Genomic DNA, 24,714 nt, shown 5'->3' with positions numbered 1-24,714 from the left:
AAGGTTAAAGTAAAGAGGTCACATCATCACCATCCCAACAGAATGAAGCTGGTTTGATGAAAAGTAGCAGAAAAGTCTCTCTATGGACCGAATGTTCTTGTAAGCTCGCTACATGATTGTCCAGAGCCTGGTGTCTCTGCAGCTTCAGATTCACTCTCTGATCCCCATCAGCAGCTTCAGTAAGTGAGCCTCCATCACCTGTTGGACTGAACAGACAAACAGTAATTTGATGTTAATGCAGAGCATTACACATACACCTGATCAGCCTGACCCTATGTAGACTTTGTCCTGATATCTAGAAAGAGGATTTTTCTCTCTTGGACACGGCAGCTCCATCAAGAACGCCAGATTTTCTCAAAGCTTTATAGAATAAACTAGAACTTTGCTCATGTTGGCAAAACCCTGATTTCTGAAAAGTGTCAGAAGCACAAAGAGCGTGTTATTATGTCTCGTAGGTTCCTCTGGATAGAAGGCCAGGTGCTACAACACTAATGTTAAGATGACCGTCCATCGCTCCTGCCATCCTTCTCTTTCTCTTTATCATGGGTGATTCTGCTCAAGGTCTCTGTTAAAAGAAGTTTAACAGGAAGTTTCCCTCCTGTGTAACTCACTAAATACTGTAAACCACCTTACTCTCAGAGGGTTAAGATGAGACCAGACCTCTTATCTGGTCTTGATGTTGGGTCTTTATTGATAATAAAAAATTAGCAGGCCTAGACCATAGACTGTAGATAGAGTGGACAGCTTTTACCTTTGTGCAGTTTTGAAACTAAAATACCCCTGTCACAGGTGCCACCACTGATAGACTTTGTGCAGCCAGAGTCTGCCCAATAGAGGCTATGAGGGACTCAGAAAGAATCTGAACAGAGCCGGGTGACAAAAACAATAATATTTTTTCTTTTTGAGAGTCTAATCTCTTTAAAGCTCTTCCTACTGACATATTTTGCAACACCCCCCACCCCCCACCCCCCCAAAAAAAAACAAAAAAAAAAAACACAAGAAGGCAGCTGTCAATCATTGTTAAACGTGACGTAAAGCCTTGTTTTTAACCTCTTGTAAGTAACGAAAATGAAACTTTTAGAAAAAAGAGGACTTAAATACAAAGAAACCAAATAATTTCTTCAAATCACCACAACAATCGGATTTCTACGACTTATTTTTCAAAGTTTCACCACAGCCTATCTGGAATGGCTGGGGAGATGGTTTTTTCGACCTATACTGCAGCCAGCGACCAGTTTTTTGTAGCGATCTTACTTTGAGCCGAGCAAGACGACATCCGTTATTTTTTACGGTCTATGGTCTGGGCCTGTACATGTTATTGGGATTTATCTTGAGATAAAATTTGTGATGTGTTACAAAACAAGACTGAATGATTGATTGATTGCTTACCACTCCTGTGACCCATGGCCACAGCCATGTCCATAGCATTGAACCCAGAGTCTGACTCGATGGTGGGATCAGCACCGCTCTCTAAAACACAAACACAAGCACTGAGTTCGTCTGCTGTTTGAGTTCACACATTATATGTCCTAAAGAGTTTTTTGATTGATTTAAGGAACATATTAAAACATTTTTTCGTAGGTGTGACTAATAAGATGTGTTGTCACCTAAGAGGATTTCAACACAGCGCACATGGTTCCCATGGACAGCGTACAGCAGAGGGGCTCCTCCGTTCTGAAAAGAGAGAGAAATGTCACTGAGGGCCAAACAGACAGACAGACAGACAGCTTCTGCTTTAAACACCAGACTCGCGTTCTTACCCAGTCATATTCATTGACATCAACTCCACAGTCAATGAGCATCTTCACAATATCCGTGTATCCCTTACTGCAGGCCAGAGACAGCGCGCTTTCCCTCCCTTTGGCCAGGAGGTTGGGGTCTGCACCCTACAGAGAAGAACAACACATTACCTTTCCCTGAATGAGGAGGACATAAAGAAGATGTCTGGATATAACAGCAACTGCTTGTTTCCTACATTCTGGAGCAGAAACTCAACAACAGCGATTTGTCCATGAGCAGCAGCCCACATCAGAGGAGTGAAGCCTTCCTCGTCTTGGAGATTGATCACAGTCTCTTTGAAACCAAACACAAAAGGACAAAACCAGATTACTTCATTCTTAAAATGACATCAATATCTAAACATGTTCTTCACAGGATTCATGCTGACACCAGAAAAAAAAAAAAATGGCTCATTATACTGGAGTTGTCTGGCTCTGCTGAAGTACCACACCAGTACAGAGGAAACCGTGAGCTGATTTAAAGAAGGTTTGGATTATTTTATCACTGCTTGAATATTCTTTCAGGAGCTATTTGGATACATTTTTTTCTGCTTTTTAATGTGAGGCTCTGTTTTCTCTGTTCAGTGAGTGATGATTTGTGTATTTCAGACCAAACATAAACCTGGGTTTGGGAAACTTTCCTGCTTACCCTGTTCAATCCTGCTGGCCAGAAACACCATCTCACCCTGGGCTGCGAGCTGATGAATGGATAGAGCTGAGACAAAGGACATGTGTATTAGTTCACATCTGAGTAGTTATCAAAGGAACAGAATAATAATCCAAACTGTAGTACTTACAGTGCACTAGCAGAGGTGTAGAAGACACTTCGTTGCCTCTGTGTTTGTTGGTGAGGGTCGTCGACTGTTTGATGGGGGAGAAATGTTTGGTGGTGGAGGGTGTGTAAACATGGCGGACTTGTATGCCTGGAGAGGGAGAGGTCTGGATGTTGCACTCAGCTGAAAAAGAAGCAAATGAACAGGTTACTTTAAATCAACTGTTAGAAATACTCACTGAACAGAATTATTATCGATCTGCTTTTTCTTACCTTTAAATAAAACTGAAGCCACCTCCAGGTCAGAGTTCACCTGGTCTTGGATGTTCTTGCTCTCCTCCTCATTCAGAGACTTTACAAATCTGGAGCAAACGTTCATATCGAAGCGATTTGGCAGAATGAATTTGATCCCCATGGCCACATTCTGAGTGTTTGTGTCGTCTGGGCTTCCTCCCACCGACGGCTCTGTCTTGATGGAGCTCAAATCAGGCATCACACAGATCCCCTCCATGTCCTGAGGACAGTCTGCAGCACCGTCCGACGCCGACATGCTGACCACAACACTGTTCACTCACTCAGCACACAGTAAGGTAACACTGAACACACACTGTTGAATCACTCAACACACGGCGAGGTGACACCCACACACTTAACACACACTGAGCTGTCAAACTGCGGACCGGGCACACCTAAGGAGCAGAAATACAGTCTTCATGAAACGCTAAGCCAAACCTTAGAGTCAATGAATTAAAAAAGTGAAAAAAAAGCCATTAACCAGATACAGATAAAGACTACTACCAGAAATAAACAGATAAGGAAATAGCAAGAAATAAAAAGACAGAAAAAAAAATAAAAAACAATAACCACACATGCACAGAAAGAAATCAAATGAGATAAAAACAGCCTGCTAGCTGCTGATTAGCATGCTAGCTGTTGTCATATCGTCACGCTAACCTAAACCTTAACTACCCCATTCAGATTAATACAGAAGTGTTAACTCACCTCATTTTAACAAACCACCATCACACACACCGTATCTCACTCGTCCAATCGTTAAAACGTTAAATCTTTACATCTTATTTGAAAAGCTTCCCTCGATGTTTTGGTACACACACGCATGCGCGAATAATTTAAAGCCTCCGTGCCTGAGTGCATCTACCAAAAACCTCCCCTCTCTTTGGTTCCGCAACTTTTACATGATACCGCACCGGTGTCATCTGAATCATACAATACTTCTACTAATTAATAAGTAAAACGAATAAGGATGATAATAAGTAAAACGAAACTGTACCTTTTTTGAAAATATAACATTTAAAATGAAAATGACTAAATAACAATAATAATACCAATAGTAGTAGTAGTAAAAAAATAAGGGTTTTACCTGGTCGTGGATGCCCCTTTGTATGTGTACAGGAGGCATTAGCTCCTTGACCGTCCAGCCACCAAAAAAATAAATTATAAATAAAAACTGACCTTGTTAGAGGTGAACTATCTCAGCTGTGTTGCTGTTTTGCATGTTGCATTTTTTTCCACACCTGAATTTATCACATTCTTTTGTTGATACTTTGAATAGGCTAGTAAGATGTCATATTTTTCGAAAGGCAAAGAAGTCATCTATGCTCTCCCAACTTTCAAAAATAGTATAAGTCACAAACTTATTTTACACATATCATTGATGTGCAGTCTCTGATGAAGGTTGGCCTGATGTGTTGAGCGAACTGTTGTGTTCCTACGTGCTGCTTGACTTGTGTGGTTCATTGTCTTCTGGTTCTGATTCTGGCCTCTGTGGTTCAAACCTCTAGCCAAAGACATAACCATGAATCAGTATGTGTCAAAGTTATGAATGTAGAGGTGATGATGATGCTGATGGCATCACAATAAGTTACAGTCCAGATATATCGATTGACCCAGAGAGAGAAAAGGGAATGTCCCTTGATTTAATTAAGTATGTTTTGTGATTTCCCTTTCTTGTGTTTTCTAGTGTTCCTTTTTTCTGTCTGTGTTGGACTCCACCTTCCCTGGGTTTCATGTCCCAAAGAATCATGGAGTCATCAACATCAGCCACCCTCCCACTGAGAAGGAACGGTTTGGTTGTCCTTGTCGCTGCTTTAGGACTTAAATAACAAACACAGATTAAACATATCAAACAATGATAAAAAGATGAAGAAAATTAACATCTCTAAAATGTTACCTGATCACTCTCTATGTTGAAGCCTTTGTTTTCACTTCTTCTTGAAAGTTGCCTTTCTCCAACAGAGGGTGCCATCGTTTCACAGACGGAGGGCTGAAGAACAGTATGTTTATTTCTTGTTCTCCTTAATTCTCTAAAATCATTCAATCCTCCTTCATAATCAACCCTACACAAACTGCAAAGTGAACTTTGACTGGTCAGACATCCGTGTGAGCGTCTTCTGTGTGTGGTCACAGTGTCAGGCCATCTGAGAGCTCAGAGATTTGTATAGAAGTGCATTAATTTTATTTTCTTTACGTGAACTTACACCAGGTCAAATTAATCTGAGTTTTTCTAAGAGTCTTTAAATAAATATATGTTCCGATATCTTTACTTATAGTGTGGTTGATATGATTATATAGAAAGCATCTGTTTTAGATAAACTCAGCAGGTTTTAACAATTTTATTTATTCCACATGTATGTTATTTTTTGTCCATAAACACATTTTTTAACTTAATATTTGGGTATAGGTTTTTTTTTTAAATAGGCTACACATACTTCTTTTCATTTCCCTTTTTCCATTTTTGAGAACAGAACTGGGAAAGTGGGACACTTGAAAAGCTGTCCACATATTTGAAAACACTTATTCATCCGAATCTTTCAAAAATTTTAATATTTATAATGAAAATATTGGAGTTTTCGATATGAAGTACTGTACTTCATCATGAGCAGGATAATTGATTAACATTCACTTTTTCTTATTGGTTAAAAAAGAAAGTGTCGTCACTTTAGCTCGTCTCTGATTGGAGGAAATTTACATGAGTAACAGCCGAACCCAAACAACTTAAACAAAAAAATTAATTTACAGAAACTGTAGTCACTGATGCATTTTCACTTTATGTATGTATGTGTGTGTGTGTGTGTGTGTGTGTGTGTGTGTGTGTGTGTGTGTGTGTGTGTGTGTGTGTGTGTGTGTGTGTGTGTGTGTTAGCTGAGGGGGCTGGCTGGATCAGAGAGGAGAGCTTCAGACAGACTCGGACAACACCTGCCACAAACTGAAGACAGCGACGGACTGACACACAGACACAGAGAGGCAGTAATGCAGAATAACATCAGCTACAACAATAGTAATGATAATAAAGATAAGGTTTTGAAACCACCTTTTTCTACTTTCGGGACTGAAGGAATCAGAAGAAGATAAAGAAAGTCCTCGGAGGAGAGTTTATGATCGGCTGCTGAGAGCTGAAGGAGACGACAGCAGGTAATGGCAACCTGATCCATCCTCAGAGTAAACCTCAGGAAACGAGCTTTAACTTATGGCTTTAACTTCACTACAGACTAAGAGCATAAAGTTGAGTCTGCAGGATGTTTCTTTCCTGAACATTTGAAAATGTGTCGGACTGAATTACCGAAGTTACAAACTGTGGTGCGTTCACTGGGGAAGGGAAAAAACTGTTTCCTAACGTTACTTATTCAGACACCTACAGACTCTCGATACATTCACATACACTTCCCTCCAAAAAGATTGTAGTGTAATTTCTGAATTATTGTGTGACGATTATTGTAAAGCCGTTTTTGACCTCTTAGTATGAAAGTTTATGAATTGCTGTGCTCAGAAGCTTCACATGAAGGGTTTTTCTGTCCTTATTTTCCTATTTAAAGATTAAGAAAAAGTGTCTGTAGGGCTCTGTAAACTCTGCCCCTGAAGCTCTTTCTTTGGTGTTAGTGAAAGTTTTCACTTCTCTCTGACACAGTGAAAAATCATGGTGCTAATTTAAGAAGCTTTGTGCCTATATTGAGCACCTTTTAAGATATTAATAACAATGCTGTGATGTCTTTCAAAGTGAAAGCTGCAAGATTTCCCCTCTTGGATCAGAATATAACAAATAGCAGCTTGTTATGTGAGAGCTATTTGATTATTCAATCATGCATCTCTCATAAACCTTCAGAATGACAGGACCAACCTGTTGATATGTCTATCACATACATGTCAAAAGGAGCTCTCTAAATGCTTTGGGACGGCGTGCGTTCTCTTGTTATGTGTAATCTCTTTTCTCACGCTCTGCCTCAGAGTTGTGGCCGACAGCCAGCTCAGGTTTCTCTCTCACGTTGAACATGTTGGTGGATGAAGTCAGACTCAGGGAGGACAAGAGCTGACACAAAACCCGCGAGGACTTGAAAAACAAGACGTCAGCATTTATGATCCATTCTAAGCCTGCAAAGGAGGGGCCTAATTTTATCCCTTCAGGTTATTTTTTGATCAAAGAAGATTCAAAAGGTGTGTGTGAACGCTGATAGAAATGGATCTTTGTAGGTTTTCTTTAACCCTGACACAGACTCCAGCAGTATCTCTGGATGTGGACTCAAAGAGATTCAGCCTGGGTCTGTTTGTTTTGGATTATGTCACATAAACTTTCTGTCTTTCCACTGTAAAGCAGGAACACACCCAGGCCTGTGGCAACGTCCACTCCTAAAAAGATGAAATAATGTCACAGCACGCAAACGTGATAGTGATATTATTGTCCTGTAAACCCAGAGGACGTCTGACTGACAGGATGTAATAGAGGAAAATCTCTGTAAGAAATGGATCCTGTTGTTGATGCAGGTCTTCTGGGTCACATGATACTTTTGTTTTTATAAAATAACATGAAGTTATCATCAGGTTGACCCAGATTCAGGGAAACAGAAGGCCTGGAGCCTCCTGGTAGAGGTTTGGGACTCAAAGTGATGTCAGATGAACTGGATTAACCTTTGTTCTGGTAGTTTTCATTAGTTCATTCATTTCGTTGGTGTAGTCTGTGCCTGTTTCTTTATGTTGGGGCTAATCTGGGTTCACATTTATTATCTGATGTCAGATGAGCTGGGTTTGGCAGAACTTTCCCCACCAATGCTTTAACTGATATATGATATAATAATAATGATATGATAATCACCTTTATCAGCTGGACATGCAGTGCAGTCACTCCACTGTGTGTGAAGCTTTGAACTCTTCACAGTTCAGAGTCACAGGGGATCAGGTGTGCTGATATCTCCTTCAACGCTGCTTGAAGAAATGTTTGTAAATGTTTCACACACAGATAGAGCAACAAAAAAAAAGGATTGAATTTTGGGGCTAACACTGCTGTGATGATCATGTGCAGTTCGCAGAAAAGGGGGTAATATAATAGGAGATGTATTATGTCAACAAATACACTGATTTCACAGCTCAGATTTGATGAATGGGGCCAGTTTCAGTTGACATTACAAGTTGAGAGTTTGCAGGGGCGTTGTAACCAGGTTCATTTTCCGCCTTATATTACCTCCACCAAGAAGTTATTGTTTTCGGGAAAGTTTGTCTGTTTGTCTGTGAACGACATAACTCAAAAGTAACAAATGGATCTTCATGAAATTTTAAGGAAATGTTCAAAATGGGATAAGGAAGAAGTGATTAAATTCTGGAGGTGATCCGGATCACTGTCTGGATCCAGGATTTTTTCTCAAAGGATTCTTTATCATTGTGAGAAAGGGCCGTTTTCACCATATGTGTATATAACTCCACGATAAATAGTCAGATTGCTTTGAAAAACAGTTTAAGACAAGGTCACCATAATTTCTGACAGATGTAAAAGTACGATCCAGATCCTGGCAATATTCTGGATACTAAGATCCAGAATATGAAATATGTACTGGGTCATCATAATTTTCAACACTGTCAGGAAACAAATTATGATACAAACCTGCAACTAACACCAAATTGTAGCAGACAGTCTGCTGAAAGGGAGTATAACATTAAAGTAGGACTAGAGTGTTGGTGAAAATCACAATGTTCCTTTCCTGAGCAGGTGGAGGGTTCAGGTGTTTCTGTTGTCTCATAGAAATTGAAATCAAACAATTGAATGATTATATCTGTCAGAACAGCTTCTTGGAGCAAACAGATGAAGTCTGAGTGTTTTCATATGAATAATCTGACTGTGAAATGTTTCCTCTGCAGGTCTTCCTCTGGTGCATGGAGGAAGATGGAGGTCAACAGAAGACAGGCTCCTCTTTATGTAAGTGCTTGTGTGAGTTACTCCACCTGTGTTGGGGATCTCTCTTAAAGGTTCTCTGGATATTTTTGGGTGTGTTCGCTTTCCTTATTGAACCCTCTTTTCTCTCCCTTCCCATCAGTAGCACATCACTCTAGTTTTTCTTTTTCTCAGTCTAACCCTCCTCCTGCTCGGTTTTTGTCTGGCAGCCTTGTGTCGCAGGTGAAACTTAAGCCTGGAGGGTGTCAGTCTCTTGGGAGGCAGGAGTTACACCGCCTGCTTACAGCTTAGAGGCTCGCACAGTGAACACATGAGGCTGGAACTGGAGGACGGAGCAGTTAGTTTCTTGTCTTTTCTCCATCAGCAGGGCACATTTAAGTTTGGGAGGCCTCTTTAAGTTCAGGGAGCTCTTTCTTTCTGAAATGGTAGAAGTCTAGCTCCATCTGTCCTCCCTTTCCTCCTTCAGTCCTCTGAACCCACCCTCACTCTCTGGCCCTAATTCTCTTCTGGGTTTTGAAGCCTGGGTGGGCTGGCAGTTGAGACGATGCCAGATTTCTGGTGAGCAGAGTGTCTGCTGGTTTTGCTGTGTCACCAGTTTCAGATGGGGGAGGGGACGCTCCCTGATGGAGGAGCAGTCAGAAACCCGGCATGTGAATCATTACGGGCTCAAACACACCTCCATTAAGAGGAAGTGGCGTCTCCGCCCTCTCAGGTCACAGCTCAACAGAAGAAACTCTTTCTGCTGAATGAGATCCAGGCCTCAATGCCGGCTTTGTGTAGGCGAGTCGAGGCGCTTCCTCAGATATAAAAGCTGTTACTGAAACACCTTTACCGAAGTGTTGGGATACACACCTCCACACGCTGAGCTTTGCACGCCAACAGCACGCCAAGAGCACACACTGTTGGACCAGGTCAATGGATCAATGGTTGCATTAGGCTGCAGGCAGAAAGTGAAGCACTCTGTGTTTGAGAAGGTTTTATTGGGCTCCAGGTCTGGACCTGAGGTCAGACTGGTTTGTTTCTGCAGGTGTGTATGTGTGAACAAACTTAATGGCAGGCGCATACCTGCCAACTTTAGACTTTGTCAAAGCACACACACACACACACACACACACACACACACACACACACACACACACACACACACACACACACACACACACACGAACACACACACACACACACACACACACACACTTTGTCCAACTAATATGTCTGCTTGCCTTATTTTTACCTTTGTGCATTCTCCTAAAATGTGCCCATGTTTATTGCTGCTCAGTTGGGTTTGCCAGGTTTGATGACAAGTATCTTACACACTACTTTTCAGTATGTATGAGCCTTAAATTGGTACCAACATGATAAATCTGGAGAAATTACAAATCAAGTGTTCAGCTGGTGAATGGGTTAAAAAGTTGGAGACTCCTGCAGAAAGCTTGAGTGTTGGTAGCTTAGCAGGCGCACTGTTGTCTAATGATGGTTGGCTTAAAGAAAAGGGTCCAACTCAGGTGTCAAAGAGAGAAATACACACAAACACATGATTTTGAGTTTAAAGATACCCTCAACAGATCACTTTAGGGTTTAAAATCTGAACATCTTCAGGTGCTCCTGGCTGAATGTACGGACAGTTTGATGATGGGCTGAGATCAGAAAAATGTTTCACCACAAACCATCATCAGCAGGCTGAGGTCAGAGGAGGTCAAAGAGGGTCAAAGAAGGTCTAGATGACTGAGAACTTAATCTGTCCAGCTGGATGTGCATCCTCTGAGTTTACTTTGCTCAGATTCAACAGAGGGTCAGGTTTCAGGTTTTATCATCAGAACATAGGGACATGAAATGACGAACATTTATTGGTTAACTTTCCAACTGCTTTACCCCCCAAAACTTTGAGACAAGTACTTTAACTGTTATGATGGAGAAATTTGAATGATTGTACCAGTGATAGAGGTCCCCAGAGGATGAATCAGCACTGATGATAAAGGACCAGCAGCTAGTCATGGTTTTTACACCTTCTGAAATAACTCAATTGTTGGGTTCATTTTATCGTACAGAAATTCGTAATCGTCAGGGGGTGTATCTTGAGAAATTTGGTCACAGCCTGAAACTCTGTCTCTTTTCCCACAAAGTTAAAAATTCAATATCACACAGACCTTTTGAGTGGCGGATATCTGTTGAACTTCATTTCTCAGTGTATTCACAGACAAAATTTTTCCACAGAGGATGAAAGAGTTGTTAAACCAGGTGAGGGTTGACAGACCTTTTCACCTTTGTTATCATGTCAGTCCCATGGTAGTGTCATGTTGGCAGCACGTTAGCATTATATTGGCATAATTTTAGCATCATGCTAGTATCATGTTAGCCTCATGTTGCTTCATGTTAGCATCAAATTGGCTTTATGTTAGCATCATATTAGCATCATGTTAGCCTAATGTTGCTTCATGTTAGCATCAAATTGGCTTTATGTTAGCATCATGTTAGCTTCATGTTGCTTCATGTTAGCAGCGCGTTTGCGTCATATTGGCATAAATTTAGCATCATGTTAGCCTCATGTTAGCAGCAAATCAGCATCATATTGGCTTTGTGTTAGCATCGTGTTAGCCTGACATTAGCTGCATGTTGGCATCGTATGAGCAGGTTGCCTTAAAGCAGCTCTCTCTGTTCTTTCAGCTAACATGGCTGAATTTGGCATTTGACAATAGCTGTTAGCCTAGCATACATCATGTCATGTTAACTGGTGTTAAAGATTAGCCATGTCCTTGCTATAGCATATTTGTGCTATGCTAGCAATGCTATGCTATGCTATGGTAGGGGGCTGAGATAGCAGCCACAGTGCTCTTTGATCTTGTGGGTATCAGTGTGTTATGGGTCAGTGATGTCATGATTGTTTGCATCTTCACTCATGTCAAACCAAAAACAGAGAAAACTTGCTGTGTTGATGTGAGATTAGCCTGTAAAGCCCTAAAAAACAAAACACTTGAACAAATATACACACATTGGGCTGTCACTTTGTGTGTTTTCCAGTTCTTAGATATGAACAGTATTGGTTAAATGTATTAAACTTGTTGCGCAGAATCCAAGTTCCTCTTTTTTGCTGTTATGTAACAATAAGTCTGTTCTTGGCAGCTTTTTGAAAATGTTTCAGGCTCAACTCCAGCTTCTCTGACAGCCCTTCCTGACATGCAGACTGGTTATTAGTATCTCATTTGCACAGCAGATTAAATCAGAGGTATGTGTCTCAGCTGAGTATGAGAAAAGGTTTACAGCACAGTTCCAGCTCCCGTAGACTTCAGATAGATTCTGGTCCTTTGACTGTCTTCAGGTGTTGTGTCTGTGAATCTTTAAAAAGTTTCCCTTTTGTCCTTATTGAGCTCCTGTTTCCGTGAGGCTGAAGGCTCACTCATCGTAGAGCTTTATTTAATGAAACCAAATTTTAAATATGTTGTTTTGATTGTGATTAATTAAGAATATTGGAACCAAAGAGTCCCCTCCGCGCTGACATCAGGGATCTGTTTGTTATTGGAGTTGTTTTTGTTGTTGCAGCCATCAGGCTCCCCTGACGTCACCTTCGTGTTGCACTCAGGAGATCACAGCAAAGAGCCCTGATGACTGCTGGTTTCCTGGAGACCACAGGCTACAGATCTGAGGTTGTTTTTCCTCTGAACGGTCAACAACACAAGGAGACCATGAACCCTACACGTGTGACAGAAGCATCGACTCCAGAGATATCTGCTCTCGTATCAGCTGTTTTTCTTTGCCCAGAGCTTCTGTCTCATTGTGTTAATGTAATTAACCTTCACATTGCACATATGGAAAGCATGAGCTAAAACCACAAAGTGTTGAATATTTTATCATCCTAGGATCAGGTTGTGTCATTATAACGCCATAGACGCGTTTCTTATCCCAGCATGCTTCACTCTCTTCTCTGCCTTCAGAGACAGTTCAGAACACTGGAGCTGGACTGTCAAAAAGAAAAAAGACGTCAGAGCAGAAGAAAGCTTAACAAGAGAGTGATAGAGCACAGGCTAAACAGGGGCTAAAATGTTTGTGCTAATGTTCATTCCAACCCACAGTCAGCAGTTATTCTGCAGTGGTCTGTTCAAACTTGAGAGTCTATCAATAAAATGAAGAGCGAGGTTACGTTAGCTCTGCTTGGTGAGGTTGGAGTTGGTAGATGAGCACTGGTAGGACATAACCAGGATTTACTAATGTTACACATTATGCACAAGAGCACTGGACTATGAGGAGCAATAAACAGATAATCATCTTGCCTTCTGTACGCCAAATGACGCTACAAGCTGAGTTTACAAAGTTTGATTACCATCACGTTTCAGACAATAACTCTACGTAACTCTAAGTTAATACATTACCTTGTCGCTTTGAACAAAGAAAAGAGGAGTTAAATAGAGTATCTGCTATCTTTAACAGATGCACAGATCCTTGGTAAGAGTCACATCCTCTCAACAGTGAATGCTAGTGTTCATGGGAAGTGGAGTCTTTATCCTGGAAAACACTAGCTTTCCCAGATAGTCCTCACAGCCCCTTTAAATAATAAAGAAAAAACAGAGTTTCTGCAACATTCAGATATTTTGAGTTGAGATCAGTTATCTGTATGTAGCATGTTTCATACAGTCTCTATAAAACGTGCTGGTGATCTTTGTGATGTCAGCTGTTTGTTTCTGAAGCAGGGTTTTGAAGCCTTTTCTCTACAGGAGCTATTCGAAAAATTGAACTCATTTGATTGTTGTTTGAGCGAGGATGAGATAAAACAGAGGCAGGCCTTTAGCCTCCTCCCTAACAGATACAGGTTGTCCATCTGTCAGTCATATCAGCTCTGCCCTTATATGGACAAAACTTGTCAGTCTTAAAAAATACCACCAAACAAAAAAAAAACTTGTCAGTCTAAAAATTTCATAAATAAGGAGTTACAATACCTTCTCCTGCGTTCAGAGTGTGCTGATACAGAAATGAAAGCATTTGTATTTCTGCTGTGAAAATTGGCTGTTTGAATGGGTGTGTATGTGATCGCTACTGTTTCTGCAGACAGCCTCTAGTGGTCACTCCAGGAACTGCAGAATTTTCTCACCTTACCTATCAGTCCGGAAAAGGAGTGATGGGATGATCTTTGTGTGATCTTTGTTTGTGTTTGTGTCCTTTCTCGTTGACTGAATAGCATCTTTCCCTGTCAGTAAATCTCTCAGCTGAGAGGGCGTCATCAGTGATGCATGAGTGAACAGAGTTTAGACAAGGTCAAAGTAAAAAGAGGGTCAACCTAATAGAAATAATGAATCTCATTATGAAGGAGACTCTCAGCAGGGTGCAACTCTCTCCTATTGTCAGAAAATCACTGTTCTCTCTTTTTTTTCTGTGCTGCTGAATTTTTCTCCTGTTTCCAGCAGAAAAAAATAATCTTCAGTTCTCAGCTGCCAGATAATGCACATTTTCACTCTTCTCCTTTAATTATTATGGCCTAATGACACAGCCCTTCATAAAATGCTTTTCATGCTGTTTTAAAATCTGATTTTTTTTCTGTTTTATTGTGATTAAAACAAAAAACAACAAATTAAACTAATATTAGTCTGAAGTGAACATTTCCTCTAAAGATGAGACCAGGTGAGCAGGACTTCTCAGGTGTATTCTTGTCCTGTCTTGCCAGAACGCTAATGCTGTTATCTCTTCCTCTGGTGGTTAATGAGACTCTGCAGAGATTGGCAGCTGTTTGGATCCACTATTAAAATGCCCTTCATGTTGTTTAGCTTACACAGTTGAATTAGGTCATAGAAACTAATGGTTTCTCACATGGTGTCAACGAGCAGAAGTGATGGGTTATCGTGTGTGATCAGGTCGTCTGGTATCGATCACAGCCTGGTGATGATTAACAGAGTGGTGAAAACAGTCTCTGCTACGCCTGAAAGTGTGAATAATGTTTTTGCTGACCTCTTTTAAGAGTTTCTGTTGTTGAAAACAAGTTTAAGCTTAAAATCTGACTTTTAAGGTGCAGGAAGCAGCCAGTATTTGACACTTTTTTGTGAGTTTATTGTTTTCTGAATCTTTGCCGCTGTTTTTCTGAATGAAACATTTCTCTTTTTTTTCTCAGGGACAAGTGGAGGTCTGTATAACCCTACAGAATGAAGCTCCTGAAGATGCAGAATTTTATGTTGCTGTTCAAGGCTCTGAATTTACACATGTGACTCCAGCTAGAAGAGGAGCTGATGGTGTGACCCTGAGCTTCACAGCTCCTGGTACGGCCTTCGTTTAGTCTCTACCACTGCTGACATGTCTCACTTTCTCTTTCTTTGTCTCACTTCTTCATTTACCTGTCACCAGGCCATGACCACGTGGAAGACGTCACTGTCACCGTCTTCTTCTGTGTAGGAGAAGAAGTAAGGCCGTGTGAGGGGGGAGCTTCCCTGGAGTACCTCAGGAACGTTTCCCAGGAAGCTGCAGAGTACCTGAGTGCTAACAGAGATCAGCTCGGATCCCAGAGCTACCTGGAAGTCCTGAAAAGGTTTTCCACATCAGCAGCGGCAGCTGACCAAGAGTTTTCTGAAGGAGCGTTGGACAGCTGTGGAAATGACAAACTGTTAACGCAAACTCCAGGTGATGACACTGGTCTCAGAAGGCTGGACGAGGAGATCACGCTGGCTATGGCCAACATGGATTACTTTGAGCAGTGGAAAAACACACACCATCAGCCTGAAGGAGGTAAAGAAACAACAGGTGAGTGTAAACCTGGTCTAAGGCTCATTGTTACAGGGTGAGATCTGTGAATTATTTATGCTTCATAAATAAAAACAATCAAGGAAGAAGAAAGGAGGCTCATATCTGTGTGAGGTGAGAAACTACCAAGCTGAGTGAGGCTGAATTTCACATTTAGGATGTTTATGAAACAATAATAGTCTGGTGGTGTGAATTAATGTAGGTAAAGGAGATAATGCAGACAGCAGTAAAAATGTGTTACTGCTTTAAACTCAAAGCGTTTCTCAAACCTTTGGAAAATAAAAACCTCAGAACTGCTGTGGTTTTATGAACCGAGCCTGAGATGAAAAACAGCCTCCTCCTCTCAGGTCAGTGTGTTGCTCTGCTGTTTTGGTTTAAAGAAGGTTTGAAACCCAACATGAGATCAGACTGTACGGCCAAACTCTCTCATCACATGATGAACGGGACCAGCCAGGCAGCCAGGCAGAAGCCTGTGCACTCCAAAGACGGAGCAATTACTGCCATTATTCCTCTGCACTCAGATTAGAGTTGTCCTGCAGACCTCTGTGTCTGTTAAATCAACTCCAGAAACCCTCCTTTGCTTTGCACTTGCTCACTTCTTTCTGGCTTTAAATTTATTTTGGTATTTTTCTGATGCGTCACTATTTCAAACATTGATGTTTCATATTTTTTATAAACCTACAGTTTGCTGAGGTTTACCTTTTATCCGTCAAAGGTTTATTTTTAGTAAGGTTTAAAGAAATGTGCAGATTATATTCACACATAGAACTGCTATATGCTAAGAGATATACTGATTATTATCCATATAGGGTAAGGGTCAACCTGTTACCATTGCAAATTTAATCTGATCCATAATATACAGAGATGAAAAAAACCTAGAGGGGTTTAATTCACGACAAAAAAACACAACACCTTTCTAATTTCTTTAGCTCCCAGCTAATGTTAGCATTTACCCAGTTTCCTTTTAAATGAACCCTAGCTGGTGTGCTAACAGTTTTATTCCCCCTACAATCAGGACATCATTTGTTTCAAATTTTAAATCTCTTTCCAACCTGTCACCCCATTTCTACTTGTTTTTAAAAATTGTCATTTATTTATTTTTGACTGTTCTATTTACTTCAATTTTATTCTTTTTTGTGCTGGAGTACTATTTTAATTGTATTAATGCAACTATATTTATTCACCATTATTCTATTTTTTTAAAAACTTTTTAAACTTGACAAAACTACTGCTGTTTTAATTTTTGGCTCCCATTACCTCTGTCAATGAGGTTATGTTTTTGGGAGAGTTTGTTTGTTTGTTTGTCTGTGAAAAACATAAATCAAAAAGTAACAAACAGATCTTGATGAAATTTTCAGGAAATGTTCAAAATGGGATAAGGAAAAAGTGATTCAATTTTGTAGGTGATCTGGATCACCGTCTGGATCCAGGATTTTTTTAAAGGATTCTTTATCATTGTGAGATAGGGCTGTTTTCACCATATGTGTATATAACTCCATGATAAATGGTTGGATTGCTCTGCAAAACAATACAAGACAAGGTCACCATAATTTCTGACAGATGTAAAAGTATGATCCACATCCTGCCAATATTCTGGATACCAAGATCCAGAATATAGAATATGTTCTGGGTCATCATAATTTTCAACACTGTCAGGAAACAAGTTATCGTACAAACCTGCAACTAATACCAAATTGTAGCAGACAGTCTGTTGAAAGGGAGTATAACATTAAAGTAGGACTAAAGTGTTGGTGACAATCACAATATGCTTGGTGGAGGTCTGGGCTCTCTGAGTGCTTTTGTAGTTGCTATAATCATAACTTTAGTCATAACTTTTATTTATTTATCTACTTTATAGCATATGTTCGTTTTATCTGTCTTACTGTTCTATCTCCTTCATTTTTTCACTTTTTTTTTTTTTACTTCTGGTCCTTGTGGTCGACAGTACTGGGTTTTTGTGCTGCCTGGGTTTTCTTCCTCTGCTGTTGTGTTTTTATGTCTTTACTGTACAGTTTAAGGATTTTATTATCACTTTGTAAACTATTATTTTTAGAGGTGCTATATAAATAAAGCCATTATTATTACTTCTCTAGACAACAGGTGTTAAAGCTAACATGTTCAAAGCTAGCTGTTGTCTTTTGAGGATACATTTTAATAATTTTTAGACAGAATTGTTAGTACAATAGTTAACTTTATGTCATTATTTTTGTATTTTAAGTCTCCAATAAGCTTGTAAATGCATCCAGACTCATAAATAATTGTGACTCAACCCGAAAGTGGTTGAATGCTAACATTAGCTGCTTTTGCTAGCCTCTAATGGGATAAATGATGTTTTATTTTAACTGCAGCTTAATGACTCTTCACATTCTCACCATCAGTTTTCCACTGCATCACTAATCCCTTTGGTCTTTAGCAAGTGCAACACTGAGTCGCTGTATCCACCCCTTCACTGAACAGCAACAAATAAAAAAATACTGTCTGTTAGAAGCTTGCTTTGAAAACGCAGATAAGCATTCAAAACATGGGCGGTGCAAATGCAAAGCAGCGTCAGCCTGAACCCCTCAGTGCCCTGTTCACTGCTCTGTTTGACAATGAAATTCCTTTTGGCTGAAATTTGCTTAGAGAGCATGTTCAGCATTCACTCCTCAGTCAAACTGGGTCACAATTAGCGGCGCCATTGTGGAGATGGAGGGCATTTCAGTTCATGTCAGGGCTCCAGGAACAAGCTGGCTGGAAAAGAGGGAATAAGTGATAAATTCTTCTGCTCAGGGTTGAAAAAACTGATCTGTGGCAGCTTTCTGCTCAGGGGCAGTCCAGAAGATATAAAACATCTGCTGCTCTCAAAGACACATTTTTATGCTGCTGTGCTGACTGAGCAACGAGGATGTATTGAGAAGATTTGTGTTGAGCTGTGATCAGCAAATTGTGTCACCTTGGTGCTGGGTCACGTTAGCGTGGGTATTTAATGTTAAAACATCATTGACTGCCACAGTCAATGGGGTTTGTTTATGTCCATTATATCACCTGCTTATACTCCTTCATGCTCGGATGCCCAAACGGGCAACAGGCAGCAACTGTTTGAGAGCAGGTGTTTGCTTCCAGTTGTTGTGCGAAAATTCTGCAGACCTCATATTAGCCAGAGCAGGTCTAATCAATTCACAATCAATTATTAAACAGCACAAAAAGCTGGGATTTTGTGATTTAAACGGCTAAATGTGCATAGGGGGAGCACACACATGCCTCATGGTCACCTTAGGGACTCTATCTTGGTCTTTAAGTGCTTCACAGCAGGAGGTAGCTGTCAGTTTATTTCTCAGTTTAATGCTACTGACCCACGATAAAGCCAGGATGAGCTTTTCTAGGAAACACCACTTAGACACATACAGGACAAAATCAGCAAGTAGAGGAAAGTTTCTCTTGGGAGCTTTAAGGAACTGGCAGTGAGGAATAATAAAGGCTAGTATGATATCCTATAAATGTGCTGATGAACACTTGATTTTACTTTCTCCCACAGTATTGTTAAAGGTGTCATTACATAATAATCTGTAACATTAGTCTGGAAAATTTGTTTGATGTGTCAGTCAGCTTTGGTTTGACCTTTTAAATCACAAAAAAATTACACACAAACAGAGGCAATGGTTTAAGCTTTAACTTGACCTTAGTTTAAAGTAAAACTTGAGTTATAGTCCCCGTACATTTATTTATTTTACCATCTGCCTCGCATATTAGATGATAATGTGGTGTACATTAATTTAAATATTTTTGGAAAAATTGCAGTATGAAGCGTGTCTCTGTTACTGTATCAGTCTCTTATCAGTCCATGTGTCTGTCTTTTATAGCCACTGATCTCCAACCCCAGGAAACCCTGCTTCACCTTGCTGTGCGTTTAGGTTTGGTCCACCTCGTCCGATTCCTGAGTCACCAGCCCAGAGGCCAGAAACTACTGACGATAACCAATCAGGATGGAGACACGGCCCTCCAGCTGGCTCAGAAGGAGGGACAGCATGAAGTGTTACGGCTGCTGGCAGAGTAAGGCCACAATTTTACTGATACCCAATAATAAGCAAATCAAGCGATGGTTTGTGAGAGAAGAGACACAAAGAGAAATGTCTGGATTCAGATACAGCTTTATTAGTTCCAGGAACCTTTTAAAGGAATTTCTTCTACTCTGTAAGAAATTCCTTTGAAGGGCTCTCTGAAATCTGGTTTTAATTCCAAATAAAGGTCAACCTTTCACTTTCTAACACTATTAACAAGCTGTTAGAAACAACACATGGTCCAAGACCAGGCTGGAGTCAGACTTCATCATCAGCCCAGGGACCTGATCACTTCCTCAATAAAGGTGAAAAGTACACATGAGCCTTTATAAAAAGATTGGAAAAAAGGGTTGAATGATGAAATAAGAACTTCTAAAGTGGTGCAGAGAGGCTAAAAACCTATCCTTGGATCATATAAGAGGAAGAGCACAGGATGACTGATGCAGATCTCTGTTGAGGCTGGATCATGAGCCGTCTCTTTGTCCAACATTTAAATGTGGATTATGTAAAACTTGATTTTGTTTCTCTCTTCCTCTTTCATCAGTTCTCCAGGTCCTGCAGTAGGCCCTGTTCCCGGTGTGTGGTGTGTTTGGTCTGACTGCTCCTGCATGCTGAGCTTCTGTCCTGGGACAAACTCGCTGACCCTGACCACGCGACGGATACCCGGCAGCTGCCCTCAGGACGCCATCCTGATCCTCAGGGAGAGAAGAAGAGATCCCTGCATCCTCAAACTGGTGAGAGCAAACTGATTCTTATCCTACTTCTGTCCCACATATCATCATCCTGCACAAAGTGGGACAGGCAGGGTTCATAATGTCCTCCTTCTTATCCATCCTTGCTGTTAAGATGTGATAACATACATAGGTTTAGTTCAGGCCCATGTAAATAGTGAGTCCTTGACTCTCTCATGCTCTCAAACTCCCTATCAGACCATTTGATAAGAGTTAACAGTAAACCACAGAAACAGAGCAGTTTCTCCACCAGTGAATCAAGGAAATGAGAGTGTAATGTGAAAAAGACAGACAGTCTATGAATTATTGATAACTGGTGATAACTTTTTTCCATTGAAACATATATTAAATATTATAATTGCCTTAAGCTTTAAGGTGCTTATGTAATTTGTTCCCTGTTACTTAGGATGTGAGTGTTGAAATGAAGGATGTGTTTTTGTTGCAGATGAAGGAACTCCGAGCTGACACTGAGGACGATAAAGACAAGTTTCTCCTATGTGATAAAAGTAAGGTTACTGATGATATGGAGCTAACAGAAACTAAGTATTGTGAAAATTAAAATCAGCTGTTTATATATGAGCTCAACTGACATGTTGGTAAACTTAAAAGCCAAAATTACCTGAAAATGTGTAAATACAAAATATTCATGCACCCAACATAAAGGTCTAATGCCTGGCCCCATGCTAGCCCTAACTTTGACCCTCTATCTCCCCAACCCCAACCCTAACTCTGACCTTCTGACTCCAACTTACCCCAGCCTTAAAGTCTGACCCTTTAACCCCCTAACCCCTGCCTTAACTGTGACCCTCTATTCCCCTAACCCTAATTGTAGCTCTGACCTTCTAACCCTAAAATCCCATACCTGACTTTGACCTTCTGACCCCCAAACCCCAATCCTAACTCAAACGTTTTGACTCCCACTTACCCTTGCCTTAACTGTAACCCTCTAACCCCCTAACTCGAGCCCTAACTCTGACCCTCTAATCCCCCCCAAACCTTAGCCCTAACTCTGACCCTGACCCTCTATCCCCTCAACCTTTGTCCAAACTTTGACCCTCTTACCCCCGACCTCAACCCCAACTCTGACCTTCTAACCCTAAAACCCCACGCCTGACTCTGACCCTTGAACCCTTTAACCCCCAAACCCCAACCCTAACTCTGACCCACTTACCCTCACCCTAGCCCTAACTCAAACCTTCTTACCGCTTATCCTGACCCAACTGATGCTCGTGTTGATTTAGAAATGCGGTCTTGTCATAGTTTGTCCACTGGGGTGTGTTACTCTTCTTGATCTAACAGTACTCACAGCACTCCCGCAGCCTGCAGTAAATGAACCTATGTCTAAGAGCAAAACCCAGCAATGCCTTGAGTGAAGGAGCCAGCCTCAAGCAAAAACTTGAGGCTGGCTCCAAAAGTCAGAATTATCAGAGTGCTGAATTAAAACTGTCAGCAGGCTGGTTGAGAAAAGCCTGTGTCTAAAAACCTAACATCACAATTTATGCACACTGCAACACTTCTTATTACCCACATATTCTGCACATATTAAGATGAACAGTTGTGCATAAATGAATGTAATTGGGGGCATTGTTGATTCCATAGGGGGGACGTGTTGTAGCTGTTAACCAGCAGGCTTACATCCTGCCTCACCTCCACCTCTTCATCTCTTTTCAGTTTGATTAAAGTTATTTAGCATTTCTTTTATGACTGCCATTGTTTGACTCAAGACCCCAGCTTCAGAAACCAACAACTTTGTTACTGAGACTGCTTCCATGCAGTCAGTCTGCAGCATGTGCAGTAAAGCATCTGTGTCTGAACACATGACTCTGAATTGCCATTAGTTAGTGCACAGCCAAACCAGAATGTATTAGAGAATCTCTGGAAAACGAGCCACACTGATCCCAACCTCAGACATCCATCATTTGCATCCAAAGGATAGTAAGAAAGCACTCCCAGCATCCATAAAAGTTCTTCTTCTTTACCCAGGGTAACGGTTTGTGTGTTTTTTTCTGCTTTAGATTAAACTTCTCACTGAGCAAAGAGACATCCAAAGGATGTTCTTTCAAAGTCATGTTTTGACATCCAACTTTCCTGAAAGTGCGGACTCTTACCCCAGATGATGTCTTTTTACAACATCTACTGAATGTCCATTTATGACGTCCACAGTACCTCTCCCTAAAAAAGCAAAGTCTTTGTCCATGTCAGGCCTTGAACCAGTGTCCTTCCAGTTCTAAAGCCAAGTCCCAATGAACTGAGCTACTGTTGCTGCTGATGCCACCATGGTCTTTTTAGGCATTCTTATTGTTTTTATTAGAGATGCACTGATCTAGTCCTGGTATCGGGTATCAGCCTTATCCAGCCCCTCAAAGCTGGATCTGGGGTAAAGGATCGGTCCAAACTTGAGACTAAGGCTTGACCATGATTTAGCCGACCAGTCTTATCCCACAGTAGGACATGCAGGTTATTATCTGACACTGGTATTGGATCGGTATCAGTATCAGTCGATACCCAAAGCCCTGGTAATGGTATTGGAACCAGCAAACTTTGATTGGTGCATCCCCTAGTTGTTACACTACTTCTAGTTTCTGTGCATTAACTGTAGTCCAATTTCTGATGGTGGCATACTGTTCTGGTTCATTTCCTATAGCCTCATTTGATTTTTTCACCAGCAGATGGTGACTGTAAATGCAAACAAAAGTGATAAACATTTCCACTTCAAACCTGCTGCTGAGCCAAATTAAGCTACAGGAAAATTAACCGGTACAGGATAACAAATCAAAATTTTAGAATGGAAAACCGCAAATGTAAAAAAAGAAGTTGTCAGTAAGTAACATTCTGCATCTTCAGGAGACAAAATAAGACCGGTATGAAACCATACAGACAGACAGATCCTTCTCAGCAGCTCCTTTATTTTCTCTCTTCATTATGCACAAACATTTGGTTTCTCTGACTCAACCTGTGGCTCCTGTGTCCAGTAACCATAGAGATGGCACACTGCTGTATCGGCTCATAAAGGGAGGCAGGAAGTGTATCTCAGTATTGACCTTAGCCCTGTCCCGACTTCTGCAGCCGCCCATTAATCCTCTTGAAATAACAACTGCTTGGGGGGGAGTGAGTGCTCTTCCTCTGGACATGCTGCTTTGCACGAGCACATCTCCTTTGCCATTTTTTTGCCATTCCTGGATAGTCCAGTCGCATCCAGAGGACCTGAAAGTCTGATGAAGTGCAGGCGAGTGTGAAAGCGTCGACCTCTGATTAAATATTTTTATGTTGTGCAGGCAGAAGCAAGGAGCTCCAGGAAGAAGCATCTTTGGCAGTGGACAACGTGAGTAAAGATAAATAGTTTTTCATAAGTGCTTGAATACTGAAATGCTTTTGAGTTAAACTAATTATTTTTCTGTGTTAAAGGTATTTGAAGAACAGCTTTTTCTGTCTTTGGATGACGATGATGAAGAGGAGTACCTGTCCACATCATTAGGTAGATCTTCTATTCTTCCAATTTTTCATTATTAATCTATTTTTATACCTTAACGATTAATTCTCTTGAAAAAAGATGGGAAACAAATTTCCCTGAGAAAAACACTGCTTTCATTAAACATTTTGGCAGTGCTGCTAAAGCATCTGGCTCTCATTGTTCGATAGCTGAGTCATGCCCAAAGGACCTGATGTCGTGCCATCAGCTTTTCCTGAGAGGAGGACGAAGAGGGTTCTGACATATCATGCATCAACTTTTCAGGCATTGTTTTTATTTTGCCAAGGCATTAGCTTGATGATAATGAAATAAGGGTGTGTATTTCATTAAAGAAACGCTTCTGCGGCTGAACTGAGCAGCAGGCTGTGGGGACACATAAAACGCTGGTTGCAGAGGCTTTCTTGAACATTATGCAGAGCCCTGCTTTGGTTCACATCATGAGGAATCAATAAACTTTCTGCTTCTTAAATAGGAACAGATCATTGGTATCTGACCTACTAACTGAATATATGTGTTATTCTTGGGAGTCTGATACAAACACCGCCAACTAAAAACAAGAAAAGGAAAGAAGAGGTGAGCTTACGTAATAGGTCATGTGAGGGTAGCAAAATATAAGCAACTTCATCATTTAACGTCCAATTAGCAAGCAGTCGTTAAATTTAACTTTTCAAACAGTTTGGTGTTAAGAGCATAACTTATTTGATGGTTTTCAACAGCTTGTTGTTAGATCAAGATTGTTTGGTGTTGTAAGAAAGGCCAGAACCCTCAAGACAGCGACGTAGCAGCCTGCGTTAGCTTCATGGGACTTATTCCTTTCCCTTCAGAGAGTCAAACACATCCTGACATCCAGTCGTTTGTCTTGTACATAAGAGGACACAACAACACAGCAGTGCTGGCAGGAGATGACCAGATGTCTGGGGTTTGTTTAACTGGATTAAATGCTGAATCTTTCTGACTGATATCACAAAACATTAGCAAATATTGTACTCATAGTCAGAACTAACTATGTGCAAATACGTTTTTTCCAGTGAAAATAAT

The 24,714-nt window shown here is 40.8% G+C and overlaps 2 protein-coding genes across 2 annotated transcripts in view; one reads left to right on the top strand and one right to left on the bottom strand.

Annotated features, from left to right (window-relative positions):
• Positions 1-43: 43 nt before the first annotated feature.
• ankra2 (ankyrin repeat, family A (RFXANK-like), 2) lies at positions 44-3,107 on the bottom strand. The gene is made up of 8 exons (XM_074690475.1): positions 2,824-3,107; positions 2,576-2,734; positions 2,428-2,493; positions 1,976-2,073; positions 1,761-1,886; positions 1,608-1,674; positions 1,390-1,470; positions 44-206 (listed from the first exon to the last, which is right to left on the bottom strand). The coding sequence occupies exons 1-8, from the start codon at positions 3,098-3,100 to the stop codon at positions 151-153; spliced, it is 930 nt and encodes a 309-aa protein (XP_074546576.1). The 5' UTR covers positions 3,101-3,107; the 3' UTR covers positions 44-150.
• A 2,649-nt stretch (positions 3,108-5,756) lies between these two features.
• arhgef28a (Rho guanine nucleotide exchange factor (GEF) 28a) overlaps positions 5,757-24,714 on the top strand; it is a 39,591-nt gene continuing 20,633 nt past the window's right edge. The window contains 11 exon segments of the mRNA XM_074690559.1: positions 5,757-5,982; positions 8,692-8,749; positions 14,817-14,961; positions 15,047-15,439; positions 19,279-19,468; positions 20,021-20,210; positions 20,653-20,704; positions 22,389-22,404; positions 23,487-23,529; positions 23,613-23,662; positions 23,885-23,925. Of these exon segments, the coding sequence (XP_074546660.1) occupies positions 8,717-8,749; positions 14,817-14,961; positions 15,047-15,439; positions 19,279-19,468; positions 20,021-20,210; positions 20,653-20,704; positions 22,389-22,404; positions 23,487-23,529; positions 23,613-23,662; positions 23,885-23,925 (1,153 nt within the window). The 5' untranslated portion in view covers positions 5,757-5,982; positions 8,692-8,716.

This window comes from Halichoeres trimaculatus, unplaced genomic scaffold (assembly GCF_033239565.1).
Source record: "Halichoeres trimaculatus isolate MK-OKI-2021-1 unplaced genomic scaffold, fHalTri1.1 fHalTri1_scaffold_16, whole genome shotgun sequence".
NCBI classification, from domain to species: domain Eukaryota; kingdom Metazoa; phylum Chordata; class Actinopteri; order Labriformes; family Labridae; genus Halichoeres; species Halichoeres trimaculatus.
The sequence above is the reverse complement of the archived record's forward strand: the minus strand, read 5'-3'. Positions and strand labels throughout refer to the sequence as shown.

Coding starts and splice junctions, on each gene's coding strand:
- ankra2 (XM_074690475.1), bottom strand. CDS start 3,100: ATGTCGGCGTCGGACGGTGCTGCAGACTGTCCTCAGGACATGGAGGGG. Junction 1,887..1,975: donor TTGAGTTTCTGCTCCAGAAT/GTAGGAAACAAG, acceptor TCTTCTCTGTAG/GGTGCAGACCCCAACCTCCT. Junction 207..1,389: donor GGCCATGGGTCACAGGAGTG/GTAAGCAATCAA, acceptor TTGTCTGTTCAG/TCCAACAGGTGATGGAGGCT.